We start from the raw sequence: 26,809 nt of genomic DNA, 5'->3' as shown, positions 1-26,809 counted from the left end.
AAAATATATCATAAGTTACCTTGGAAATTACTTTACTTCCAGAGATGACCCCTTGTTAGCTTGTTGTATAGCCAGAGACAACTCCTTGTTAGACATCTGTACATGCAGAGATAATCCCTTGTTGCCTTTCTGTAAATCAAGAGATAACCCTTGTTAGCTCATTGTACATCCAGAAATAACCTTTGTTAGCTTGTTTTAAATCAAGAGATAATCTTTGTTAGGTCATTTTAAATCAAGAGATAACCTTTGTTAGGTTGTTGTACATCCAGATAACCATTGTTAGGTTGTTTTAAATCAAGAGATAACCTTTGCTAGCTTGTTTTAAACCAAGAGATAACCTTTGTTATGTTGTTGTACATCCAGAGATAACCTCTGTTTATCTTGTTGTACATCAGGAGAGAACTTTTGTTAGCTTGTAGTACATCGAGAGATAACTTTTGTTAGCTTGTAGTACATCCAGAGATAACTTTTGTAAGCTTGTTGTACATCCAGAGATAACCTTTGTTTATCTTGTTGTACATCCAGAAATAACCTTTTTTATCTTGTTGTACATCCAGAGATAACCTTTTTTTTTATCTTGTTGTACATCGAGAGAAAACTTTATTAGCTTGTTGCACATTGAGATAACATTTGTTGATCTTGTTGTACATCCAGATAACCATTGCTAGGTTGTTTTTATCAAGAGCTAACCTTTGTTAGCTTGTTTTATATCAAGAGATAACCTTTGTTAGATTGTTTTAAACCAAGAGCTAACCTTTGTTAGGTTGTTGTACATCCAGAGATAACCTTTGTTAGGTTGTTTTAAATCAAGAGATAACCATTATTAGCTTGTTGTGCATTCAGAGATAACCTTTGTTAGGTTGTTGTACATCCAGATAACCATTGTTAGGTTGTTTTAAATTAAGATATAACCATTATTAGCTTGTTGTACATCCAGAGATAACCCCTTGAATTCAGTTTGGTTTTAATGTGGATTTTACTACGTTGTTGTGGTACAGGATTCCAAGAGAAATCTACATCAGCTGAATAATTTGGGAATAGATTCATTGTTGAAGGAGATAACAGAAGATATTGATGCTTCAACTTCGGGACTCTCAAGACAGTGAAGGAGTGGAAACACAGAGTTCACAAAGTGATGATGGTGAGATTTATGTAGATGTTTAGGCTATTGTTTTAAATGTACATGAATTACGTTTTAAATGTATATGTATAGAAAATCAACTAAAAACAAGAAAAATTTTTTAATATCTTGTTGCAAACAGAAATAAAATATTTGAATAAGTGAAACCTATTTTCTGTAGAAGTTACAAAGATTACTTATGACTAAGAGTGTTCCTCTCATCATGTATTTGTAGTAACTAGTGATGTACAATTATAATTACCAGCATTTCATTTGGTAACTAAATTAGAACTTGTATAGTTACCTTGTTATCTGGTCAGTAGCGTAATAGTTTGATTTGGTTAATTAACTATTGATTTAGGATTAAAATTACCAGCATTCTGGTTGATAACTAAGTTATTAAGAATTTGTGTAGTTACCTTGTTATCTGGTCAGTAATGTAATAGTTTGATTTGGTTAAATAACTATTGATTTAGGATTAAAATTACCAGCATTCTGCTTGATAACTAAGTTATTAAGAACTTGTATAGTTACCTTGTTATCAGGTCAGTAACGTAATAGTTTGATTTTGTTAAGTAATTAGTGATGTACGATTAAAACTACCAGGATTCTATTTGATGACTACCTTAGTAAGAACTTGTGTAACTACCTTGTTATTTTGTTGGTAATGTTATAGTTTGATTTTGTTAAGTAATTAGTGATGTAGGAATAAAACTACCAGCATTCTATTTGATGACTAACTTAGTAAGAATTTGCTTATTTATCAATTTGTTTGTTTTATAATAGACTCTGGCTGATCATGTTTTAACTTAGTAGAAGGTTTGAGAGGATTGTGGTCAAAGTGTATAAGTTATATATTGCTTTTTTAGAAACAGGTCAGAAATCACCAGTAGTAGTAGATTATTCAGACATTAATGAATTAGCAGATGAAGTTGATGAACCAAATAAGTCAACTTTGTTTGGTAATAAAGTCACAGAATTAGGTAAGTTATTTTTATATAAAGTTTGAAAGAAAAATGTTAAACTTTCATAAAATAAGAGTAACATTGTCATTATGGTTTTGTTTCTTTGCTTATGTATGGATTTATTTTGAAATTCTGTTGTTTTTATAGAATGAAGATTAAATGATTAAAACATTTACAAAGCTCTTCTGAGTATAGCTAAACTTAGAGAACTTCTACTGTAAACCATATGAAAGATTATATTTAAAATTGTCTTAATTATCAAAATTAACAAATGTTTGATAATTATATTAAAAACTGTCTTAATGAGCTAATTTAACAAATGGCCTTCCATGTTTGATAATTATATTAAAAACTGTCCTAATTAGCTAAATTGACAAATGACTTTTATGTTTTGTAATTATATTAAAAACTGTCTCAATGAACTAAATTAACAAATGACTTTCATGTTTGATAATTATATTAAAAATTCTTAATGTGATAAATTAACAAGTGGCCTCCCATGTATATTAACTATATTAAATAGTTTCTCAAGTTATTATAAAAAGTATTCTTCAGATAAATATTAATCATTTCTGTTTTCTGTATCATATATTTATCTCTAGCTATTATCATCAACGTACAATGCAACGAAATGTTTAAGATTAAATATGTACTGTTAAATAATCATAAAATATCCACTTTAGGTTGTATTTGTAATTTCACTGTTTCACATTTTCACTTATAGTTTTATTTTTCTTTCCTATATTTTACTGCTGAATATTTATGTCAACATACCTCAATGGGTTCTCACAAGCAGTACAACAGTATCATTGACATAGAATCATCATTCCCAGATGATATAACAGTGTCACTGGCAGAGATACTTTAGTCCCAGGCAATACAACAGTAACATTGACACAGAATCTTTAGTTCCAGCCAATACAACTGTCATTTACAGAGACACTTCAGTCCCAGACAATACAACAGTATCATTGACAGAGATACATTAACCCCAGACAATACAACAGTATCATTGACAGAGATACTTTAGCCCCAGGCAATACAACAGTAATATTGACATAGAATCTTCAGTTCCAATCAATACAACAGTGTCATTGACAGAGATACTTTAGCCTCAGGCAATACAACCCCATCATTGACAGAGATACGTTAACCCCAGACAATATAACAGTACCACTGATAGAGATACTTTAGCCCCAGGCAATACAACAGTAACATTGACATAGAATCTGCAGTCCCAGGCAATACAACAGTAACACTGACATAGAATCTTCAGTTCCAATCAATACAACAGTGTCATTGACAGAGATACTTTAGCCCCAGCCAATACAACGCTATCATTGAAAGAGATACTTTAGTTCCAGGCTCATGTTTTAGCACTTGGTCAGTCATGTAAACCTCTCAGAGAAGCAAAATTTTGGTTCTATGAGAAACATCTACTGATGTTTCAAATATGAATTTTAAAGCAGAAATAAAACATAATTAATTGAGGTAAAAAGTAAAACCTAAATTCTGTTTAACTGTCTATGAAACTAATGTATAAGGTGAGAACTGATACGACTATGCACTAGGTAACATGCCGTTCATCAACAAAATACTTGGCAGTTTGAATTGTTGTGAATGCACATTCTACAACAGTTTCAAATCAGCCTTGAGAAAACTTGTATAACCAGCTCTATTAGTCACAGGCAAGATATTGAAATATAAGTTTTCTCTTTGTAATTTTGGAAGTGGGTGTAACCTCTAACAAGTGGGAAAAGATTCACAGCTTGCTCATAGAATTTTAAGAAAGGTAATGGTAACCAAGCTCTAATTGTCCAGCCAACAAGTGTACCTTAAGTACAATAACGCTGAAATAGAAAAAAACAAAACCTAAGATGTTTTAACTATAACATGACAATAAAGCTGAAATTTCATTTATTGTTCAAAAGGTTTCTTTTGAAATAAAGGAAATCTTATTTAATGCATGACTTTATAATGTATCTCATAACACTTATATAAATAAGTGCATTGATAGTAAAGAGGTTTAATAAAGTCTTGAATGTAACTTAACAACACTTTGTGATATATGTAAGAAGGAATTTAAAGTGTTTCTGTGATGGTCATATGGTTAAGGAGCTAAGTTAATTTTCTCACAACTGGCTTGGTCGAATCAGTTCGTGGCCCCAAACATACCTTCACAGTTTCCATACTAGAACTTATAATTTGCATATCTTCAGAAAATTGTTTATCCTTCACTAATGATTAAGAGTCAAAACACCAGTTTTTAATGAAGTATTTTATTCAAACTTTCTCCATGAATTTATAAAATCAAATTGTTTACTTCTCTGAGTGCAAAGTGGTTTTCATGTTAAGGTTAAAAATAATTTTTTTTTTAAATCTTAGGTTTTACTTACATAATCCCTTAAACCTCCAAAATAAATTTCAAACTATTTTTTAGTAAAAGTTTATATTGTATTTCTTAGTTTTCTGCCATAACTGAATATGAGGTTGGTCAAGTTAAAGTACCTTTTTTCCTTTATAAAATGATTTTAAATTGTAACATGAAAATACATTTGTTTTTCCTTAGTAGCTTTAAACTAGTAACAATATACATCTGTTTATATTTAAGTTAGTTTGTTTTATTGCTACTTGAACCATGTCTAACTGATATTCATGCCATATCAGTTGTAAATCACTTGGTGAATCTGTAATTAACATTACTTTATCAAATTACATGTTGCATGGGCTGCATGTGATCTGCTTGTGAGTGCTTCTCATGAAAAACCTAAAAAGAAAACTCCTAATTTTTACATTTCAATTACTTTTGTAATGATAATTAAAGAACAAATATGTAAAAGAAACAATGTTTATCTGTGTGCTTTTGATTTCAGTCAATGATACCTATTCGTACTTTTATTTTACTAATAGTACTATTGCACTAAATATGTTTTTATTTAATTAAATAAATCCACCAAAAAGTATAAAATAATAACATATAGAAATATGAAATGTACCATAATTATCACAATTTTTCTGGCTTTCTAACTGATGAGAGTTATTAATAATTCAGCTAAGCTTGTTGATGTGTTTCCCATAGGAAATAAGTTTGGACTTGAAGTGAAATAGACAGTCCTATATAAAGAAGATAACATAGTATAATATGTAATTTGGCAAATAATAGATTAGCTCTTTGACTTTCTGTCACTTATGAATGACATTGACATTATCTGAAACAGAGGTTGTAACAGCTGGATGTAGTAAGAGGGGTTTGGTTTTCTAATTTATGGCTCTGTAAGTAATTAAGGTTGAAGGCTGTGAAAATTATGCTTTGCCTTAGTGTTATCGACATTATAACAAGTAATTTGCCTTAAATTTTGCATTCCTTGGAGGAGTGGTAAATACATTAGAGAAGAGTGGGTGTCTACAAAGAAAATGTTAGTTTTCATACTAGAAGAAATTCAGGATATTTTTAGATATTGCCTTTTAAAATTAAGAACTTAAAACTTGTGTACTGTTAACATTTGTATTATTAGCTATGTTTTTAAGTTATATTTATTCCTACACTGTAAAAAGAAAGAAGTTAAATTCTGAATGTAACTCACTTTAGATGTATTCATAAAACTTGCACTATCCTTCCTTAAGATGTATTCATAAAACTTGCACTATCCTCCCTTTTCATGTATTCATAAAACTTGCACTATCCTCCCTTTTCATGCATTCATAAAACTTGCTCTATTCTTCGTTTAGATGTATTCTCTTCTCTGATTTTTAGTTTTCCTAAGAAAGGTCACTTGGTGGCATGGCAGTATGTCTACAGACTCACACCACTAGAAACCAGGCTTGATATTGGTAGTGGGCAGAGCACAGATAGCCCATTGTGTAGTTTTGTTCATAAATCCAAAATAACACAAGTTTTCCTCAGTAAATAGATATTTGTTATATTTATAAATATATGTAATATATTCTGTTTTCTGTGTTGCTGACAAACATAATTTAATATATGTTTCAATTGTAGAGAAATATATATGTTTATTAAATAGAAAATTGCTCATCCTAAAGGTTACTAGCTAAAAGCCTGGTAAAATTTAAAGGATTCTAGCCACTTAGCTGTCTTATATGCTTGTGGATAATTCACAGAATGGAATCTGTAGTGGTTTTTAGTTGAAAACTAGCACTTAGAGAGTGCCTGTAGTGATGATGTTTGATAGGTTGGTTGAATGATTCATTGTTTTTGTACTTTTATAACACCCACAAACATGATCTGGTTATTAGATACAGAAGAGTCCAAATTCAGTTAAATAACTAATATCCTTGTAAGTTAAGCATCAAAACATATTTGTATCTAAGTTTTAATTTGAAATGTTTGGATAAATTATTAATCTCTACTTCTCTGTAACACGTGATGTTCGTGTTCCAAATTAGCCATTGTTTATTTCAGTCTCCTGAGTATCTCACCAGTTACAATACTATAGATATTGGCAAGACAAGGTATAAATTTATAGCATCAAAGCTGTTTACTGAGACATAAAAAAGTCAAACCTGTGTACTGTACATGTGAATTTTATCCTTTTAAAAAAATGTCATTAGTTCTCTCTGTGAAATTGTATAACAATTGAAAGAGCAAATATTTCTGTACAATATTCAGTATGAACTTTATTTTGTAACTTCTCAGTCTGATACTTTATCATGTTCCTCAACTCTCAGCAGGAAAGTGAATCTTATTTCTTAGTTAGAAAGCTAGTTATGTATAGTTCTTTTATAATGTACTGTTATATTGCTGGAAAGGTATATTTGAAAGCTTCAAGAATTTTTATTTGGAGAACTAACTTAGTGAAATGGTGAAGCTTAATTATAGTTAAGAGTTTATGTAGGGTTAGCATACTTTACTCCCAGTGTTTATGACCAATGACTAATTACTTCCAATTGTATTTATTCTTTTTGATGGAAGGAATACTGCTCAAGTAGTTTCTTAGTGCAACAACAAAAACCATAATTTTCAGAATATAACTGCAACAGTTTGTTATTTTTAAGAAGGAAATCACTAATGTTTAGACTAGTTTAGATCATAGCTATTAAACTAGATAAATTACAGTGGAATTCTGTGGTATTAATGTAGTTATTTATGACTTTTTGCTATTCAGCTGTATATATAAAACCCCCCCAAAGAATTTGTTTGATACCCTCCATGTGCAAAATTTGTAAAGACTTAGCAACCTATGTTTGAGGACATAAGTTACAAGGATGGTTAAATGACAGATCCCACATAGAGTATAGAAAATAACATAACATATAAAATCTTACTAAAAATGGACATTTGGAATGTATGTAGGAGGTTTTACAAGTATGTAAGTAATATTTGAAATTTTTGTGACGACAAATAGTTTTTTTAAACATAACATAAAGTCCCTTTGCACTCAGACTAGTAAATAAACAGACTCAATATTTTCATAAACAAATCTTTAGTAAAAATACTTCATTAAAAAGTCAGATTTTTTATGTAGAAAAACTTGTAATCTTTGCTAAATGTCTACCAAATGTTGTGAATGATACACAAGTTGCATAAAAAATAATAAATATGTATATATGGGCATGCATATAAACTGTGGTACTTGATGAAACAGAGATTAATGGTATACATGTTTATTAAATAACACCTGATTAAAACCAGGTACTAGGTGAAGCGTGCCCAGCATAGACGAGCACGTTTGGCGTGCGACTCGTAATCCGAGGGTCGCGGGTTCGTATCCCAGTAGCGCTAAACATGCTCACCCTTTCAGGTGTGGGGGTGTTATAATGTGACGGTCAATCCCACTATTCGTTGGTAAAAAGAGTAGCCCAAGAGTTGGAGGTGGGTGGTGATGACTAGTTGCCTTTCCTCTAGTCTTACACTGCAAAATTAGGGATGGCTCAGGTTTCTCCTTCTGGTTGGGGGTTGTGCAGTAGGCTAACAATTTACTCACTTAAAAACCAGCCTGTTAATGAATCTGCAAGCAATTGCGGCCCTATGTTCCTTCATGGAATCGAGAGGCATAATAATATAATAATTACTAGGTGAAGCATGTTAGTGGCAGGTGTTGCCAATCAATTGCCTTTCCTTTAGTCAACAGTGTCAGTGATAAGTAGCTTTAGCAGCTTTAACATAACAAAGACAAGACAAACAAGTTTGGTAGCAATACTTTTATCACTTTGATAGTTTCAATAATTAAAAACTACAATTTCAATTAGTTAATTATCTTTCTCAATTTAATCATTATTTAAATTAATCACTGTTGGAGTAATTGGAAATTTTGATTTGATCATTTTGTGACCATCAATATGATTTCAAGTTACCAATTTGTGATTAATCTAAAACAGTGGTAATTTTAAACACTAGTCTTCATTAGTTGATGTAACCGTTACTCATTGGTAATTTGTTGTGCTTATCACCCAGTTCAGTGTTGGTGTAATAAAGTGTTACACAATTTGTTTGTGTTTCTGACTTCTTATTTCCTCCTCTGAAAGTTAATATTTATATTACTTAAAAATATAGCTTTTCTGCTAAATTAAATAGTTTGAGATGATTGGAAGTGAAAACTAGTTGTTACAATCAGTAACATGAAATGCTGTTTGGTAATTTCGTGCTCCATTTGTCTCAATTGAATTTATAAACACATACACTTATGTGTTACACACGGAATATTATCTGTCAATGCTTTTAGTTAATTTAGGTACTTATTGAGGAACTGTGTATTTTTTGACATAATTGGACTAGACTCTCAGAAACTTCTTTCTGTAAAATATTTTCACTGTTTTTTACGTGCAATTTGGGTAGCCTTAAACATTGCATATTTTCTAGATGATAATGAAGATTATGATGCTGATGAAGAAGACAATCTTTTCTTAAAAGACAATCAACAAAGTGATAAAGAACTTATGCCTCCACCTCCAATTCCTCCTCCATGGACACCTACATCTAGTGGGGTGTCCAGCTTACCTACTAACAACAATGCTGTCATCTTAGGAACCACTGAAAGTGATTCATCAACATACAGTCCTGAAAAGAAACAAAAGAAGTTGGATACACCTTTAGCAGCAATGTTACCATCAAAGTATGCAGATCTTGATGTCACAGAACTTTTCCCTGAATTTCGTCCAGGAAAGGTTTGCAGTCTGTGTTTTTACCCAAGTTCAGTATTTAAAACACGTGTACTTATGTATACATAAGGTTTTGAATTTATTTAAAACACATGTACTAGGTGTACATAATGTGTACTTGTGTGTACATAAGGTTTTGAATTTATTTAAAACACATGTACTAGGTGTACATAATGTGTACTTGTGTGTACATAAGGTTTTGAATTTATTTAAAACACATACTTACATGTATGTAATGTGTACTTAAGTGTACATAAAGTTTTAAATTTAAAACACCTGTATTTATCTGTATATAATGTATACTTATGTGCACATAAAATTTGAATTTATTGGTTTGCACAACATTTTTTAATATTATTTTGCACAACTTGTATCTAGAAACTCTGCAGCACAAAATATCTATATTAAAAGTGGAAAAAATATTCAAATCGCAGATTTACTTCTATCATCACATTACTTCTTTTATTAATGATCTAATTTTCATGGCTTTTAGTGAAACTATAAATATTACCTCATGGTTTGGACATCCTTTTTAAACAAATTTACATTGGTATGATTTCAGCTATTTAGGGTTTTCCATTGATACCACCCAGCATTCTCTTGTATCTAGCCAGCGAAAAAATTTACTTCCGGCAGTTTAGTGCCATCTCTGTCATTATCTGCTTGGTCATCATGGTGAACAGAAAACAACTGTCTAGTGATTTAAAAAACAAATTATTGTAAAATACAAGTCTTGTGTGTCTCTTTCCGGTATTGCTACACAACTAAATGTACCAAAATCTTCTGTTCAAAACATAATTGCCAAGTTTAAGCTTACAGGATCAACCGCTAACTTCCTCGTTTCGAATGCCCCACCAAAATTCCAGAGAGAACCAAGAGGAAGGTTCTCAGAGAAGTTAGTAGGAACCCTCGTTTAACATGTAATGATATACAGAAACTGGCAAGGGAAACTGGGGTTGAAATAAGCATCTCTACAGTTACGAACATGTTATGCTCTTCTGGGTTCAAAGCATGCCGTCCTTGTAGAACTCCATATTTTAAGCCATGTTCTCTTAGAACCACGATTGAGGTATGCAAGAAGGCATGTAGATAAGCCTTTTTCCTTTTGGAAGAGTATTCTTTGATCAGACGAGATTAAAATCGAGCTTTTCGGCCATAATGATGTTTGCAATATTTTCAGTAAGAAGGGGGAACAAAATTTTCCAAAGAACACCGTCCCTACAGTTAAACATAGAGGTGGCTTGATGATGCTATGGGGTTCCTTCAGCTCTTCTTGTGTAGGCAGCCTTCACCGCGTCAATGGAATCATGAAAAAAGAAGAGTACGTTGATATATTAGGCACTTGTATCAAGAATGATGCTCGGAACTTGCGGCTTGGGCATCGTTGAATCTTCCAGCACAACAAAGACCCTAAGCACACATTGAAATATGTGCAATCCTGGTTGCAGAGGAACCATATAAGCGTTCTGGAGTGGCCATCGCAGTCACCCGATCTCAACCCAATTGAAAATGTTTGGCATGAGTTGAAGACCAGGGTTCATCAGCATCATCTGAAAAACTTGCAAGAGTTGGAGGCCTTCTGTAAAGAAGAATGGAAGAAAATACCAGTTGAGTACTGTCAAACAATCATCGAAGGCTATGAGGAGAGATTGTGCCAAGTAATTCGCCCAAAAGGCTACACAACTGACCATTATAGTAGACGCTTGAACACTTTCTGCCCCTCCTATGTTTAGATATTTGTTTATAAACAGTTTATTTGTTGTTCAATTTGCATAAAAATGTATGTAGATGTGTGTTAGTATAATACTTATAATATACTATACTTTCATTATCCTAATCTTGATACATTTTAAGTTATGAGGAAAAAACTACTCATGATGCAGGGGTACGAACACTTTCTGTTGTAATTGTATGTTCTCTGAATTATTGATCCTTACCTGGTCCTCAAGGTTCCCTGTACTTGGTCCATTGTTCAAGTTTCTTAGATTCTGATGTTGTTCTACCTGATGTGAATTTTGTGTGATTTGGTCCTCTAGGTTCCCTGTACTTGGTCCATTGTTCAAGTTTCTTAGATTTTGATGTTGTCCTACCTGATGTGAATTTTGTATGACTTGGTCCTCACAGTTGCCTCTACTTCATCCATTGTTCAAGTTTCTTAGATTCTGATGTCATCCTTCCTGATGTGAATTTGTTAGTGAGTTCATCATTGTGGAACTTTGTTCATTTTTGGACAAATATATGTCCTAGAATGCTCATTTCATATGAGGCTGAATTAATCTGATTGATATTATTTTCAGGTTAAACTCTTTTTCAGTTCTATTGTTTTTTTCCTTTGAGCAAACCATTTCACAGGATTTCAAGAAATATAGGATTGATAGTTGCTTCTCAAACTATGTTATGCATTGTTTCCTCTACTGTTCTTCACAGAGACATCAACAGACAGGTGACATAGGAAGTCATGTAGATAGAGAGTTATATCCATTCCAACAGTCTAAATCTTCTTTATGATTGATTTGCTACTTCAGTTTCTTTGACTATGTGATCTGTTTATTTCTTACATTTGTGTTTGTGTGTCGTTGTTGTTAACTAAATGCTTCCTGTCAGCAATAGCTTTAAGGAATTGGGTTATTAAAATATTAGTATTTTCCCCTGAATTATTCTTTGCTATTTGCTGTTGTTGATGGATCAACAAACTTTGCAATATAACTTGGCTTTCATCCATAACTCTTCATCTTTATCCATTGATAGATGCATTCTTGATGGCTTATAGAATCTTGAGTTGTACTAATGTAATAACTTTCAAATTGTGGGTCACCTTCAAATGTTGGTATCAATGATAAATAAGCTTAGTATTCTGAAAATTGTTTAATTTTGAAGTCTTAAGTTCAAAGGATGTCCAGCTCAATCTACACTTTGATCAACATATGTTATTGGGTTATACTAGTTTTGGAGAATTTCTTTTACACCAGCAGTATATTTAATACTTTTCCCTGTGATAGAGGTCCAACGTATCTCTCTTTGTTTGACTTACTTTCAGGGTTACCGATGTGAAAGGGATGTCTGGCACCCTTGTATAGATTCACAGACATCCATGTCAGGCACACATGTATAGATTCACAGACATCCATGTCAGGCACACATGTATAGATTCACAGACATCCATGTCAGGCACCCTTCTATAGATTCACAGACATCCATGTCAGGCACCCTTGTATACATTCACAGACATCCATGACAGGCACCCTTGTATAGATTCACAGACATCCATGACAGGCACCCTTGTATAGATTCACAGACATCCATGTCAGGCACCCTTGTATAGATTCACAGAGATCCATGACAGGCACCCTTGTATAGATTCACAGACATCCATGACAGGCACCCTTTTATAGATTCACAGACATCCATGACAGGCACCCTTTTATAGATTCACAGACATCCATGACAGGCACCCTTGTATAGATTCACAGACATTTATGTTAGGTCCCCTTGTATAGATTCACAGACATCCATGTAAGTTTATATTTCAATACCTATAGTTCTCCAGATTCCAGATCCTAATTTCTTCTGGAAATTCAATTTAAAGGATATACATAAACTTTTTCAAGATTTTTAAATTGCTTTTCATGCTTGTAATACACACACACACATACACAAACTATAATAAAACTAAAACTATTTTTTCCCAAACTATTCTTTATTTAATTAGTTTCACAGCATAATATGTTTCAAATTTATTACAAAAACTGTAAAAACCAGAAAACAACAAAACACTTCTTTGAAAAGTAATGAAATTTAATTATTTAAAATTTATATACAAGTTTTGTATTAATTTTAATTATTTAAAATTTATATATAAGTTTTGTATCTTTCAATTTTAATTATTTTATTTAGTTTCAGATTTATCAATTTTTGTAAAAAAAACTCAAGTTACAAAATAAAGTTTAACAATGGTTTATCATAGGTTCTTTGTTTTTCACGACTGTTTGGTCCTGGGAAACCTTCCAGCTTACCTCAGATCTGGAGAGGTGTTAAAAGCAGGAAGAAGAAGAGACAGCAGAACGAAGGGGAGCAAAACCGACAATTAAAACCAACCAAAGGCCTCGAGTTGGCGTGTGGCTCTCCACCTTCTGCTGATATGGTGGAGAGTGATGATGAGGTATTAACATTCATATCTGGTTCAGGCTTAAGTAACATTAATCATATAATAAGTTTTTTTTACAGGATAACACCTGAAAAACTAGTCTCAAGTGTGTAAGACTATAAATAAGTCTACTAAAATAACATAAGAGTAATATGGGTTTCCACATAATGCATGAAAACACTGGCCAATACTTTGTTGATGGATTTTCTATCCCACATTACCCATCAGTGGTATATTTTAAATTCTATTTATATGTAGTCTTCATGTTGTTTCAATTTTCTTTGTATATTTGAAATATATATTAACAAGTTAAAATATTTATATGCCTACAGTTGTTTCATCATAACTGTTAAAGAATATTGGTAACACATTCCATCTTATTAAAACCTGTATAAAACCTTTCATTATCATAAGTGTTAAAGAATATAGGTAACACATTCCATCTTATTAAAACCTGTATAAAACCTTTCATCATCATAACTGATAAAGAATATTGGTAGCACATTCCATCTTATTAAAACCTGTATAAAACCTTTCATCATCATAAATGTTAAAGAATATTGATAACACATTCCATCATATTACAACCTGTATAAAACCTTTCATCATCATAAATGTTAAAGAATATTGGCAACACATTCCATCTTATTAAAACCTGTATAAAACCTTTCATCATCATAAGTGTTAAAGAATATTGATAACACATTCCATCTCATTAAAACCTGTATAAAACCTTTCATCATCATAAGTGTTAAAGAATATTGATAACACATTCCATCTCATTAAAACCTGTATAAAACCTTTCATCATCATAACTGTTAAAGAATATTGATAACACATTCCATCTTATTAAAACCTGTATAAAACCTTTCATCATCATAACTTATAAAGAATATTGGTAACACATTCCATCCTATTAAAACCTGTATAAAACCTTTCATTATCATAAGTGTTAAAGAATATAGGTAACACATTCCATCTTATTAAAACCTGTATAAAACCTTTCATCATCATAAGTGTTAAAGAATATTGGTAACACATTCCATCTTGTTAAAACCTGTGTAAAACCTTTCATCATCACAAATTAACGAAGCTGTTAAAGAATGTTGATAACACATTCCATCTTATTAAAATTTGTATAAAACCTTTCATCATCATAAGTGTTAAAGAATATTGATAACACATTCCATCTCATTAAAACCTGTATAAAACCTTTCATCATCATAACTGTTAAAGAATATTGGTAACATGTTCCATCTCATTAAAACCTGTATGAAACTTTTCATCATCATAAGTGTTAAAGAATATTGGTAACACGTTCCATCTTATTAAAACCTGTATAAAACCTTTCATCATCATAAGTGTTAAAGAATATTGGTAACACATTCCATCTCATTAAAACCTGTATAAAACCTTTCATCATCATAAGTGTTAAAGAACACTGGTAACACATTCCATCTTGTTAAAACCTGTATAAAACCTTTAACGAATTTAAGTGAAACAGTGTTTTGCTATGAAGATTTTGAGATCCAAAAAATGCTTCATTTATAATTAATAAAGGGCTAGTTAGAATCCACTAAGAAAAATATGTGAGGAAATGTATAATAGTTTACATTTCAAATTGAGGAAGTTAGATTTGCATTTGTTGTTTTGTGTGCTTTGGAATGCATGTAAAGAAACATTGAGTTATAGAATAATAAATTTTCCTACAATAGCACTATAAAACAAAGTAAAATTATATCTTATCTAAGTAAGCTTCCTGAACTCTGACAATGACATTACAACTCATTTAGGTGTATATGGATGATTATTCAATAAACTTTGCTAAGCAACATGGATCACTGATGTAGAGATATTTTCTCTTTGATACTAGTTAATACAATGATAGAAATTGTATGGGCAGTAATTTTGTGTATTCAGTAATTTAGTAAAACCAAATACATTTATTCTACAAATTTAGACCTTCAGTGATAAGAATATGAATGAAGTTTACAGTTGTGATGTAATAAAATAAACACGAGATAAGTAGGAGTCTGAAATGTAGTTGTGAAGTACTACAATATTATTTAGAAGAAATAAGAAATTATTCTATTCTGAGTATAATCCTCTCGTTATAACTGTGTCATTTAAGATCCTCATGATCTAGAAAATTTATTTAGTGGTAAATTGTTTAGCTTTTGACTTTCATCTACTTTGTATACCTTCTCTTATGTATCAGTTTCAACATAACATAGGTTTTCCATGTTCTGGTTCAGCATGCTTGTAATAAAGTTCAATAATATTGTATTATGAATGTCTAAGCATTTGGTATTTGGTTCTGTTAGCTAGGAACTATACTCCTGTAAACTGTATTTGGTTCTGTTAGCAAGGAACTGTGCTCCTGTAAACTCATGATTGTGAAGTTTATTTTAAGCTTTGACTTGATAATATGTGAGAAACTGCTGTAAACCATGCATAAACAATTCTATCATTCCTTGACATGTAAGACTGCTCTGAATTTTCTTCTTGGTTAGGTGTTTAAAATTGGTTTGGTAATGCATGGAAGAGTAATTTGATTCCTATGAATATCACATAGCTTAGATTGATACAGCCAGAGGAACAGAAAGGCTTGTCCAGTAAAGGTGAATCTCATAAGCCAACAGATATGACACCTGGTGTTGCTGACTGGAGGTATGGACCTGCACAGCTGTGGTATGATATGTTGAATGTTCCTGAAACAGGAGAAGAATTTGACTATGGATTTAGGTTGAAAGAGGTAATGTTAGGATATTGTTTATGAAATAATAGAAATTATCTCTTAGTGTAATTCTATGTAGATGCTTGTCATTTTGTAAAAGTTGGTTACTCTATAAGATTGTATGTATATTTTTAAGAATGTTTATTTACAATCTGTGAAGTAAACCAGTTTAATCTATAATGAGGTTAGTCATATGGATAATAAATTCATAATATCTGTCTACTGTACAATATTATTTATTAGTTTATACACCCAGTTTATCAGCTTTGAAACAACCTGTGTTTTTAGAACCTACAGTATTTCCTCAAGCTATCTCTTCGTATGTTGCACCAGTCTAATGTCAATATGCTGCTAGAATCTAGGTTCAGTGAAAACAACAAACAGTTTATTCAACAATAATAAAACTTAGAAGTTAATTCAACACTTGCCAAAACACAGTTAATAAACACGTGCATAACCAGGATTTGACAGTAATGTTAATAAACAATATATAATAAATATTGTTATTTCAAATAGTGGAATGAGGAAGAAGAATCAGAAAAAGCTTAATCCCAAAAAAATTCAGCAAACACAATATTCTAAAAATGTCTTATTATTAATAACAATATTAGTGGATAAACAGTAACAACTTACTGTATTATTAATAACAATATTAGTGGATAAACAGTAGCAACTTACTGTATTATTAATAACAATATTAGTGGATAAACAGTAGCAACTTACTGTATTATTAATAACAATATTACTGGATAAACAGTGGCAACTTACTGTATTATTAATAACAATATTACTGGATAAACAGTAGCAACTTACTGTATTATTAACAATATTACTGGATAAACAGTAGCAACTTACTGTATTATTAATAACAATATTACTGGATAAACAGTAGCAACTTACTGTATTATTAATAACAATATTACTGGATAAACAGTGGCAACTTACTGTATTATTAATAACAATATTACTGGATAAACAGTAGCAACTTACTGTATTATTAACAATATTACTGGATAAACAGTAGCAACTTACTGTATTATTAATAACAATATTACTGGATAAACAGTAGCGACTTACTGTATTATTAATAACAATATTACTGGATAAACAGTAGCGAGTTACTGTATTATTAATAACAATATTACTGGATAAACAGTAGCAACTTACTGTATTATTAATATCAATATTACTGGATAAACAGTAGCAACTTACTGTATTATTAATAACAATATTACTGGATAAACAGTAGCAACTTACTGTATTATTAATAACAATATTACTGGATAAACAGTAGCAACTTACTGTATTATTAATAACAATATTACTGGATAAACAGTAGCAACTTACTGTATTATTAATAACAATATTACTGGATAAACAGTGGCAACTTACTGTATTATTAATAACAATATTACTGGATAAACAGTAGCAACTTACTGTATTATTAACAATATTACTGGATAAACAGTAGCAACTTACTGTATTATTAATAACAATATTACTGGATAAACAGTAGCAACTTACTGTATTATTAATAACAATATTAGTGGATAAACAGTAGCAACTTACTGTATTATTAATAACAATATTACTGGATAAACAGTGGCAACTTACTGTATTATTAATAACAATATTACTGGATAAACAGTAGCAACTTACTGTATTATTAACAATATTACTGGATAAACAGTAGCAACTTACTGTATTATTAATAACAATATCACTGGATAAACAGTAGCAACTTACTGTATTATTAATAACAATATCACTGGATAAACAGTAGCGACTTACTGTATTATTAATAACAATATTAGTGGATAAACAGTAGCGAGTTACTGTATTATTAATAACAATATTACTGGATAAACAGTAGCAACTTACTGTATTATTAATATCAATATTACTGGATAAACAGTAGCAACTTACTGTATTATTAATAACAATATTACTGGATAAACAGTAGCAACTTACTGTATTATTAATAACAATATTACTGGATAAACAGTAGCAACTTACTGTATTATTAATAACAATATTACTGGATAAACAGTAGCAACTTACTGACTCTCTCTCTATTAGTTAAACTTCTGGTATGGTACAGTATTTATCCACAGAGTATTTATTCACCTTATGCGATCCTAAATTTATGTAATTTTCTGCTTCATTAATAGTATCTATGTATGTCACCACTAGGGGAGCTGCTGTCAGTTTTATCACACACACGCATTTACTTAAAATACAAGTGGTCTGTTAGAAGATGAGTGAACATTTTAATGCAACTAAAAATTCATAGATAAAGTAAATGATTTCTAGAAGGCTTTAATAAATGAACAATTAACATAACCATAATCATAGCAAAATGGAATTTGCTATTTCACAATCTTTTACAATTAACATAGCCATAATCATATAAAAATGGAATTTGCTGTCTCAGATTGTTTTACTTTTATACAAGATGCCTTTATCAAGAATGGGAATTTCATATATTTTCTGGAAAAGCTAACAAACCAGTTTCTAAACAAAAAATAACATGCAGCAGGAAATCACACATTTTCCACGTCTTTCCTTTTCTTAGCTGACCCATTTCATGGTGAACATTTGCTATAAGTCAACTACAGGAGTTAATAAAAACACTTTACCTGTAAAACAATTATGACAAATTTTTCAGACCAAAGACCTATTACCTACTGTATTATATTTATTGGTGGTTTCCAAGCACTCCTGCAAAATTTCATGAAAATACACAAAACACATTAGAAATTACAATATGTAAACTATAAAGGTCACTTTGGGGTCACAAACTTGGCTAATATGGAAGAACCAATAGCAGGAGTGTTAATAAATACAGAATGTATTATATCTGTTGCTTTAAAGAGAAAGTAATGGTGGATTAACCTAGTAAACAATGAATTGTTCTGTGAAGTGGTTTGTTATTTTAAACTACTGAACTTTTTTGATTAACATGCACATGATATTTTAAAGTTTAATTAGATTAGTTTCTTAAGAAAATGTAGCTACACGTTACCCTTTATTTCTGCAGAATTCCACGAGGTTTATAAAATGAATTACATACAGCAAAAAGGATATTTATGGTGTAGCTGTTATTTTTACTATAGAACTCTTTTAGAATTGCATAACTTTTGAAGGATTATGATATGTTGCTCTAAGAGTGTATTAATGCAGAACTTTTATTTCTGGAAAATATCTATAATGTTTGTACAGTACTAATTAATGATCATGGTTTTCACCTAAGTAAACAGTGTGGTTCAGGTACTTTGGTCAACTTTGTATACAGCCTTGAAATGTCTGTTACAGAGGTTATAGGTCTGCTATGGAATAATTATAAATTAGTCATCATGTTCATCAGTAAATGTACAATAAGTAAGGGAATGTGTAATGCAGGACTAAAGGATAGGTGATGGGAAAGTTTATAATGGAGGACTGAAAAATAAGTCATACAAATGTTTGTCCTGGAAGACTATAGGAGATGTTTTGGAATTCTTTTTACAGAGGACTAAGATATATAACAGAAATGATTTTGATGGAGGACAATAGAATAAGCCATGTGAATATGTGAAATATTATAACTTGTTTGTTGAGGCATTGATGAAAGTAATGCTGGTGGTATTAATATGTTTTGAATTTGGAACCAAAACAGTATTATGAGATTGAGTTACTTGTTAGTAGTGATAAAGTTAAGAATTATTTTGCATCAGAGAAGATTGAAATAATTATTTTTATTTTTCCTTAGAGTGAAGAGGAAGATGACCAAGAAGAGACATCAAACAAGGATGGAGAAGTCTATCCATCCGATGCCTACCTGATGGTCACCCAGCTACAGTGGGAGGAGGATGTTATTTGGAATGTTAATGGAGAAGATATGAAACAGAAGGTATTATTAAATGAACTTACATAATGTTGTTGGAGAGAGGGTAAACCACTCTCTTGGAAAGTGAAGTGTTTAAAAACTTGTCTTGTTGAATATCTGTGAAGTTTAAAGTTTTTGATCTGTAATTAACATGCCAGTAGTTTTATAATCTTGTTGGCTTGCCACACTCAGTTTGTGTTTTAAATTATTCAAGTTTCTTGTAAAGATACATTGTAGATGGGCCATTAATATTACAAATTACCAAAAACGTGTTAACTGGAAATACTTAGTTTAACACAAATTAACCGTCTCACCACAAGGATCCATTACTGAGCATGTTTTTAGTGATTTGCTTTAAAAATATAATCAAACTGTTTTTGTTTATGTTGTACTTATTAGTGTAGCATAAAATCATAGTTAATAATCGTTTTCTTAATAGTATATAAGTTTAAGTTCCTAATTTTATTAGGAAATATTAAAAACAATCATGAATTTCCCCAAATGTGAAAGATTTGATGTTTCACTCCAGCCATCCTCTCATCTTTATTTTTTCCTCCAGTAAGGATGAAATTTAACATAAATTATTCACGTAATATTGTCATCACTTAGGCCAAGCATAATCTTCATATTCTTCAATCTTGTTTGGTTATAGAGCCATCAAAGATAAAACCAGACTTCTCTTGCCACGCCCACCTGTCAGATCCTCTCTTTCAGGATTTGTTCTTTCTCGTGTTTAATTATTTATTACCTATATCCAATAGCAAGCCAAGGTTTTCATTTATCAAATAAGGTATTTTGTTACATTGTTTTTTTGTACAGAAAAATGTTAATTTGTCTTCAGTGCAAGCTTTGTTTCCACTGGAAACATAACGAATAGCTTTGATGAATTTGTAACAGCTCTTCTCTCATAGTAAGAAAGCCAGAGAAATTATGACAGTGTCTGCTTTTTGCATGTTGGTATCCTATCATCGTTTTTGCATTATTTAATTAACTATCTCAATATGTGCTAAGTTTATATGACCAACTAGCTGACCTCTCTGTCCTCATTTAAAGTCTTTTAAGATTTAATACTTCTATTTTACAATACAGTATATAAATCAGTGTGCATTTCAATTTTTTTAGTAAAACTTTCTATTTTATTTTTTACTTTTCTCATAACAGGATCAGTCAATTTGACTTCATAACCACCAAACAAATCTTGAAATAAATCTAAAGTTCCCATTTTTCTTTCTAGAATGACTTCAGATTGCAACATAAAACTACATTAGATTATCCTAAGTATCTCTAAGTTTGTAATATTATACGTCTATTTATTATTAATTCTTATTGTTTTGTGTTTTTCAAACTGTGCCTATCTACTGTAAGTGCCATTTTAAGTTGTAAGTGGCTTGGGGCATGTGCAGCTTACATTACGCTATTGAATTACATTACCTATGAGTTACTACAAGCTGCTCGTGTGTGTGCCTCATGAACTATATTTTGTTATTTTACTTAATATTACTAACCTAAAGAGATCCCCATTTTACAGTTTAGTTACTTGTATAATTATACATAAAGAATAAACATGAAACAAGAAACAGAATATTTAATAAATCTTCTTTTCTCTTGCTCTCATTTGTCAAAGACTGTTAAAACTAATTTTTTATACTACTCATAATATTGTACATAATAATTTTAATTTGATTAAGTAATGCACCAAACTATTAACTAATAACATGCAAAAAGTGGACAAATTACCACAAGTCTTAAAATTTTTCTGATTTTCTAGCTATGTGACAAGAGGTGTTAGGAATCTATCCAGTTATTAACTTTCCCATTAAATGATGTTGGTTCTCTGAATGAAACTAACCATTCAGAACATAATGTAATACATCATATCATTTGATCAATGAAATCATTGATTTTCTGTTAGTTATAAGTAACGTATAATTAAATGTGAAAGAGAACTATTAATGATATGGAAATGAGAATGTAACAGGTAGGTGTGACAGATGGGGTCTGATTTTCTATTTGATAGCTCTGTGACCAACCAAAATAGAAGACTATAATAAATGTGGTTTGTCTGAGCATTAATGAATTTATAGAGAGTTAATTTACATTTATTTCCATACTTCTTTCAGGAGTGGTGGATAAAATAGGGATGATGACATGCTAAGAGAAAACGTGTCATGTGTCACACTAGGGAAAAATTCAAGATCTTTAAAAATATTACCTTGTAGAATTAAGAACTTAAAACTTAGATACTATTAAAATATGGATTTTTAACTAAGATTTTATGCTATTCTAATTGGTATAACATGAATAAAAAGTAGTTTATTTAAATTTTGAATGTAAAGCACTAAAACATTGTGTCATAATAAGTAAAAGATACCTGAGACAATAGAGTTAAATAAAATTTTAGTGCATTACTATCATTAATATAACAAAAATAGGGTAGTGTCATTGAAAGGAAACAGAAAAAAAGGTCCAGATAGGTACTTTATGTCTTGTTTTTCATGTTTATTCTTTCTTTATTATTATAAAAGTAACTTAAATGAAAAAATAGGAAACACATTAGGTTAGTGGAGCAGCTTGGAGTATCTTGTGAGTAATGTAATTCAGTAGTGTATAATAATAATATATAATAATAGTAATTATACACAAATGACAATAAAACAGTAAAAGTTAAGTATAAATAGATGTATATTGTTATGAATTTAAAACTACATAGAATAAACAAATGTAGTGTAATTTTACACTTTGAACTCACTTTATAAAGAAAAAAGGGTAATATTTAATTTTTTAATTAATTTTTTTAATAATTTGTGTAGAGTTAGGGTAGAGAAAATAAAAGATATAGGGTTTTACTGAAAAAGAAAATACTTGAAATGTATTTAGTAAGTTTTAGGGATTACTCAAATGAAATCTGATATTTTTGAAATGAAGAGAAGTCTTTCAATATTAAAATGAAAATTGCTTTTCACTGAGACTGACAAAAAAGACTTTATATTCATGCACAAGTCTTTGCAATTTTAAAAATACTTCACTCAGAAATATTATCTTTCTGAGTATGAAAGACTTCAAATGTTTATATGCCTTATTTTCTAAAGATATATGTACGATATTAACAGTTAGTAGCATTGAAACTATAACAAGTGCAAAGTGGTCATGTGGTTTGTCAATTCTACCAACTCTGTGTAAAGAGAGTTAAATAAAACATCAATTAACACTTTTTTTACCATTTGCTTTAGCAGCTTCTCATACCAATTACATGGAATTTGAAAAATAATTATATTTTAACTTCCGTGTTTGTCAGTTGTATGTCAGAGGGCTCAAAATACTAAAAGTCAGCTACACAAAGCACTTATAGTAGCTCTGTGTGGCTTTGCTTAACAGCAAACAAACAGAATAATTACATTCTGTATTTTACCTTCTGGTTCCCCATTGTAAGTCTGAAGGCTTGTCGTGCTAAAAATTAAGTTCTGATATCTGTTGGGTGGCTTTGTGCCTATAAGCAGTCTTTCTGTTTTGACTTTGTTTTTGGTAGATAATGATACTATTCAAATATAAGAATTTTGTCAACACAAATTCCATCATTCTTAATTTATGCCTTGAATGATGGTACAACCTTTTATTTATTTATTTATCTTTTATGTATGTGCTTAACCCCTCGGTGTGGATTCCTGTACGTGGTGAGGGCACCTCCCAGGAAAGACTCTGTTCTTTCAGTTTACCTCTGGGATCTAAACTTCCACCCATGTGTTTGCTGTGCATGGTAACCCGTGAAGGGGAGGAGACACCCATGTGTTTACTGTGCATGGTAACCCGTGAAGGGGAGGAGAGGATCCTGATGGTTGAGGGGTTTACCCCTAACACACCACTTTGACCTTGAATTCCTCTAGATAGGATGGCCTTGGGGTGGTCCCCCTTGGGTCATTCAGCTGGTCCACTTGGGTTAGGGTCAACCAAGTACCAGTGTTGGATGTTCTGAACTGGTGTTGCTGCAGTGTCCTTGTTTGACATTGTAGTGCATCCCCTCATAGGGCTCCAAGGTGGGTGGGGTCAGTGGCCACTGAAATTCCCCTTTCTTTATTATAGATACTCTAATTAAAAATCTTAATAAAATAGTGAAAAATCAGTCTATAGGTTAACGACCACGTCTTGAAGATTCTGAGCAGCAATCCTCACCATCTGTACCACCTGTTGTACCTCATTTTCTTATCCTACAATCTCTTTCAGACAAACCTTAAGGACAAATGTCTCCCTTTTTTATTGAGAAGGGACTAGAGGGACATGCTGGCTTTCCAAAGTCAGTAAAGAAGCTTTGATCTGGTGACATATTGGTGGAAACATCCACATCTCAACACAATGAACTCCTCTTGCATTCAAATGCAATTGGGGAAATACCTATTGAGGTTAAACCTTATGCTACTTTGAATTCATCACAAGGAGTTATTGTTGAGAGGGATTTGAAGAACATCCCCGCTATAGAGATTCTCGCTGGTTTCTCCACCCAAGGAGTTTCTGCAGTGAGGCATATATCCACTTGCAAAGATGGAATTATGGCACTGACCAATGTCCTCATTATCTCACAATGTCCCTCTCTGATATTTCCAGTGTCAGTGGTTCGGTCACTCAAAGACATCATGTCTAGTTCCTTAACGTGTGCTTGTTGCTGTGGCAAGGATCGTGATGCCTATGAGCGTGAAATGGACTCTCATTGCAATTGCTCTCACCCATCCTACTTTCATTCTTGCCTTAAATGAGGTGCAGTGTTTGAAAACGATTCATATCATTACTTATCCTGAGGCTCAAAAATTGCTGTCCACCACCTCATCTCTGATGTATACTTCTGCACAACTACAGTGTGAGTGCAGACAGATCTCTCTATAGCTCCAAAACAATTATTCTTCAAACAAATGAAAAGTCTTTTGACCTACATGGTTAAAAAAGTTGATGAATCAACTTCAACACCTATCTCTGTCCCTTACATACATTCCAACAAACCCCAAGATCCACATCCTTTAGTTCCTGGTACAGGCATTTCCACAGATATATCTTCTTCTCCCACTTCAAGATGCAAAACAATTATTTATTCACATCATCAGTCACTGGAATCCCCCTTCCAACAAGAAAGACCTGCCCAGTCAACCATGGGCAGGATCCATGGAGGTTTGTAGATCTCCCTTGAATAAGGACAGTAAGGAAAAAAGACGTGGTCGTAAAGAGAAGGGTTCTCCACCCAATTCACCTACATGTAAATAAAAATTGCCAACCTGATACAATGGTACTGTTGATGTTTATGTTCTAATCTGGATAACATCAAAACACTGATTGCTTCCTACCATTCTGTATGTCTGTCCTTACAGGAAACATTTCTGAAACCTGCCAATACAATCACCTTTCGACATTTTTCTTTGTACAGAAACGATAGGCTGTGTGATGGAATTGTGCATGGAGGGGGTGGCACTGTTGGTTGATCAGCATGTTCCCACCCTGTCTTTGTCAATCAACACAACCTTGGAGGCCATAGCCATCAGTGTTTCCTTAGGTCATACCATCACTGTTTGTTTTTTCTATCTGTCACCTGGAGGTACATATGATCAATCAGACCTTGATACTTTTGTTGAACAGTTGCCGTCTCCCTTTTTTATCCTGGGGGACATTAACGGACATCATCCCCTCTGGGGAAGTGCTGATATTGATAGGAGGGGTCATTCTGTAGAGTGTATGCTTTCTGATCACAACCTTTCTTTTTTCAATACTGGTTCTTCTATTTATTTCCATGTATCTAGCCAGTCCTTTACTGCTATTGATCTCTCAATTTGCTTCATTGTTCTCCCATTCCTCATGGAGGGTGGACAATAATCCATGAGGCAGTGATCATTTTTCTATAATCTTGAGAGACTGACCGTGGTCACTGCTACCTGACTTGCGTGCCCCAGTGGAAGCTGGATTAGGCAAACTGGCCCTCTTTCACTGCTCTCACAGAACTTGATCCTGCCATCCTCTGTAAGCCATCAATAGATGACTGTGTGGCAGCAGTAACTGAGTATATTATACAAGCAGCTGCTCAATGCATTCCTAAAATCTTGACACGTTTTCCACTATATCCTCATCCATGGTAGAATCCTGCCTGCCACATGGCATGGAAAGCTCAAAAATGGGCCTGGGATACTTTCCGTAGATATCCCACACTCTTGAACCACATCGCTTTCCAGTAGGCACGTGCACATGCTCAGTGGGTAAGACGTCAAAGCCAGAAGGAATCTTAGATTAAGTTCACAACCGGCATATCTTCTACCACCAGTTCCAAAGTCAAATGGAACAAGATTCAAAATGTCAGTGGGCAATATAATTTTGTCACCCTCTCGATCTTGCTCTCTGATGGCCAGGAAGTAGCTGATATCTGGAGCATCACCGATACTCTAAGTGAAAGATTTTGCCGGGTATCTAGCACTTCTGCTTCTTCTTCCACCTTCTTAGTCATCAAGACTCAGGTAGAGCGATCAAACCTTTCCTTTCGTGCTAATTGTCTCTATGACTGTAATTGTCCCTTTAAATTGGTGAAACTCAAACTGGCTCTTCATTGGTCTGGCAGTACATTGATCTGATGATATACACTATGATGTGCTGCACCATCTATCTCCTGCTTCTCTTACTATTCTTCTGATTGGTTTTAACTGGATCTGGCAGGAGAATGTTTTTCCTGATGCCTAGTGCCAGGCTATTGTCCTATTTTTCTCTAAGCTTGAAAAGGATCCCAAGATTCCTTCAAACTACCATCCAGTTGCTTTGATGAGCTGTCTCTGTAAGATCTTAGAAAGGATAGTTAATGCTCGTTTTGTTTGGTTCCTCGATTCAAACAACCTCCTCTTGC

The 26,809-nt window shown here is 32.1% G+C and overlaps 1 protein-coding gene across 1 annotated transcript in view; it reads left to right on the top strand.

The window, feature by feature from the left end:
- Nucleotides 1–650: 650 nt before the first annotated feature.
- Nucleotides 651–26,809, top strand: part of LOC143245391 (transcription initiation factor TFIID subunit 1-like) — a 78,471-nt gene continuing 52,312 nt past the window's right edge. Inside the window, 6 exon segments of the mRNA XM_076491680.1 lie at nucleotides 651–1,141; nucleotides 1,990–2,103; nucleotides 8,903–9,207; nucleotides 13,166–13,360; nucleotides 15,921–16,100; nucleotides 19,834–19,974. Of these exon segments, the coding sequence (XP_076347795.1) occupies nucleotides 1,075–1,141; nucleotides 1,990–2,103; nucleotides 8,903–9,207; nucleotides 13,166–13,360; nucleotides 15,921–16,100; nucleotides 19,834–19,974 (1,002 nt within the window). The 5' untranslated portion in view covers nucleotides 651–1,074.

This window comes from Tachypleus tridentatus, chromosome 2 (assembly GCF_004210375.1).
Source record: "Tachypleus tridentatus isolate NWPU-2018 chromosome 2, ASM421037v1, whole genome shotgun sequence".
Lineage (NCBI taxonomy): Eukaryota > Metazoa > Arthropoda > Merostomata > Xiphosura > Limulidae > Tachypleus > Tachypleus tridentatus.
Note: the sequence above shows the minus strand (reverse complement) of the source record. Positions and strands in the feature narration are given on the sequence as shown.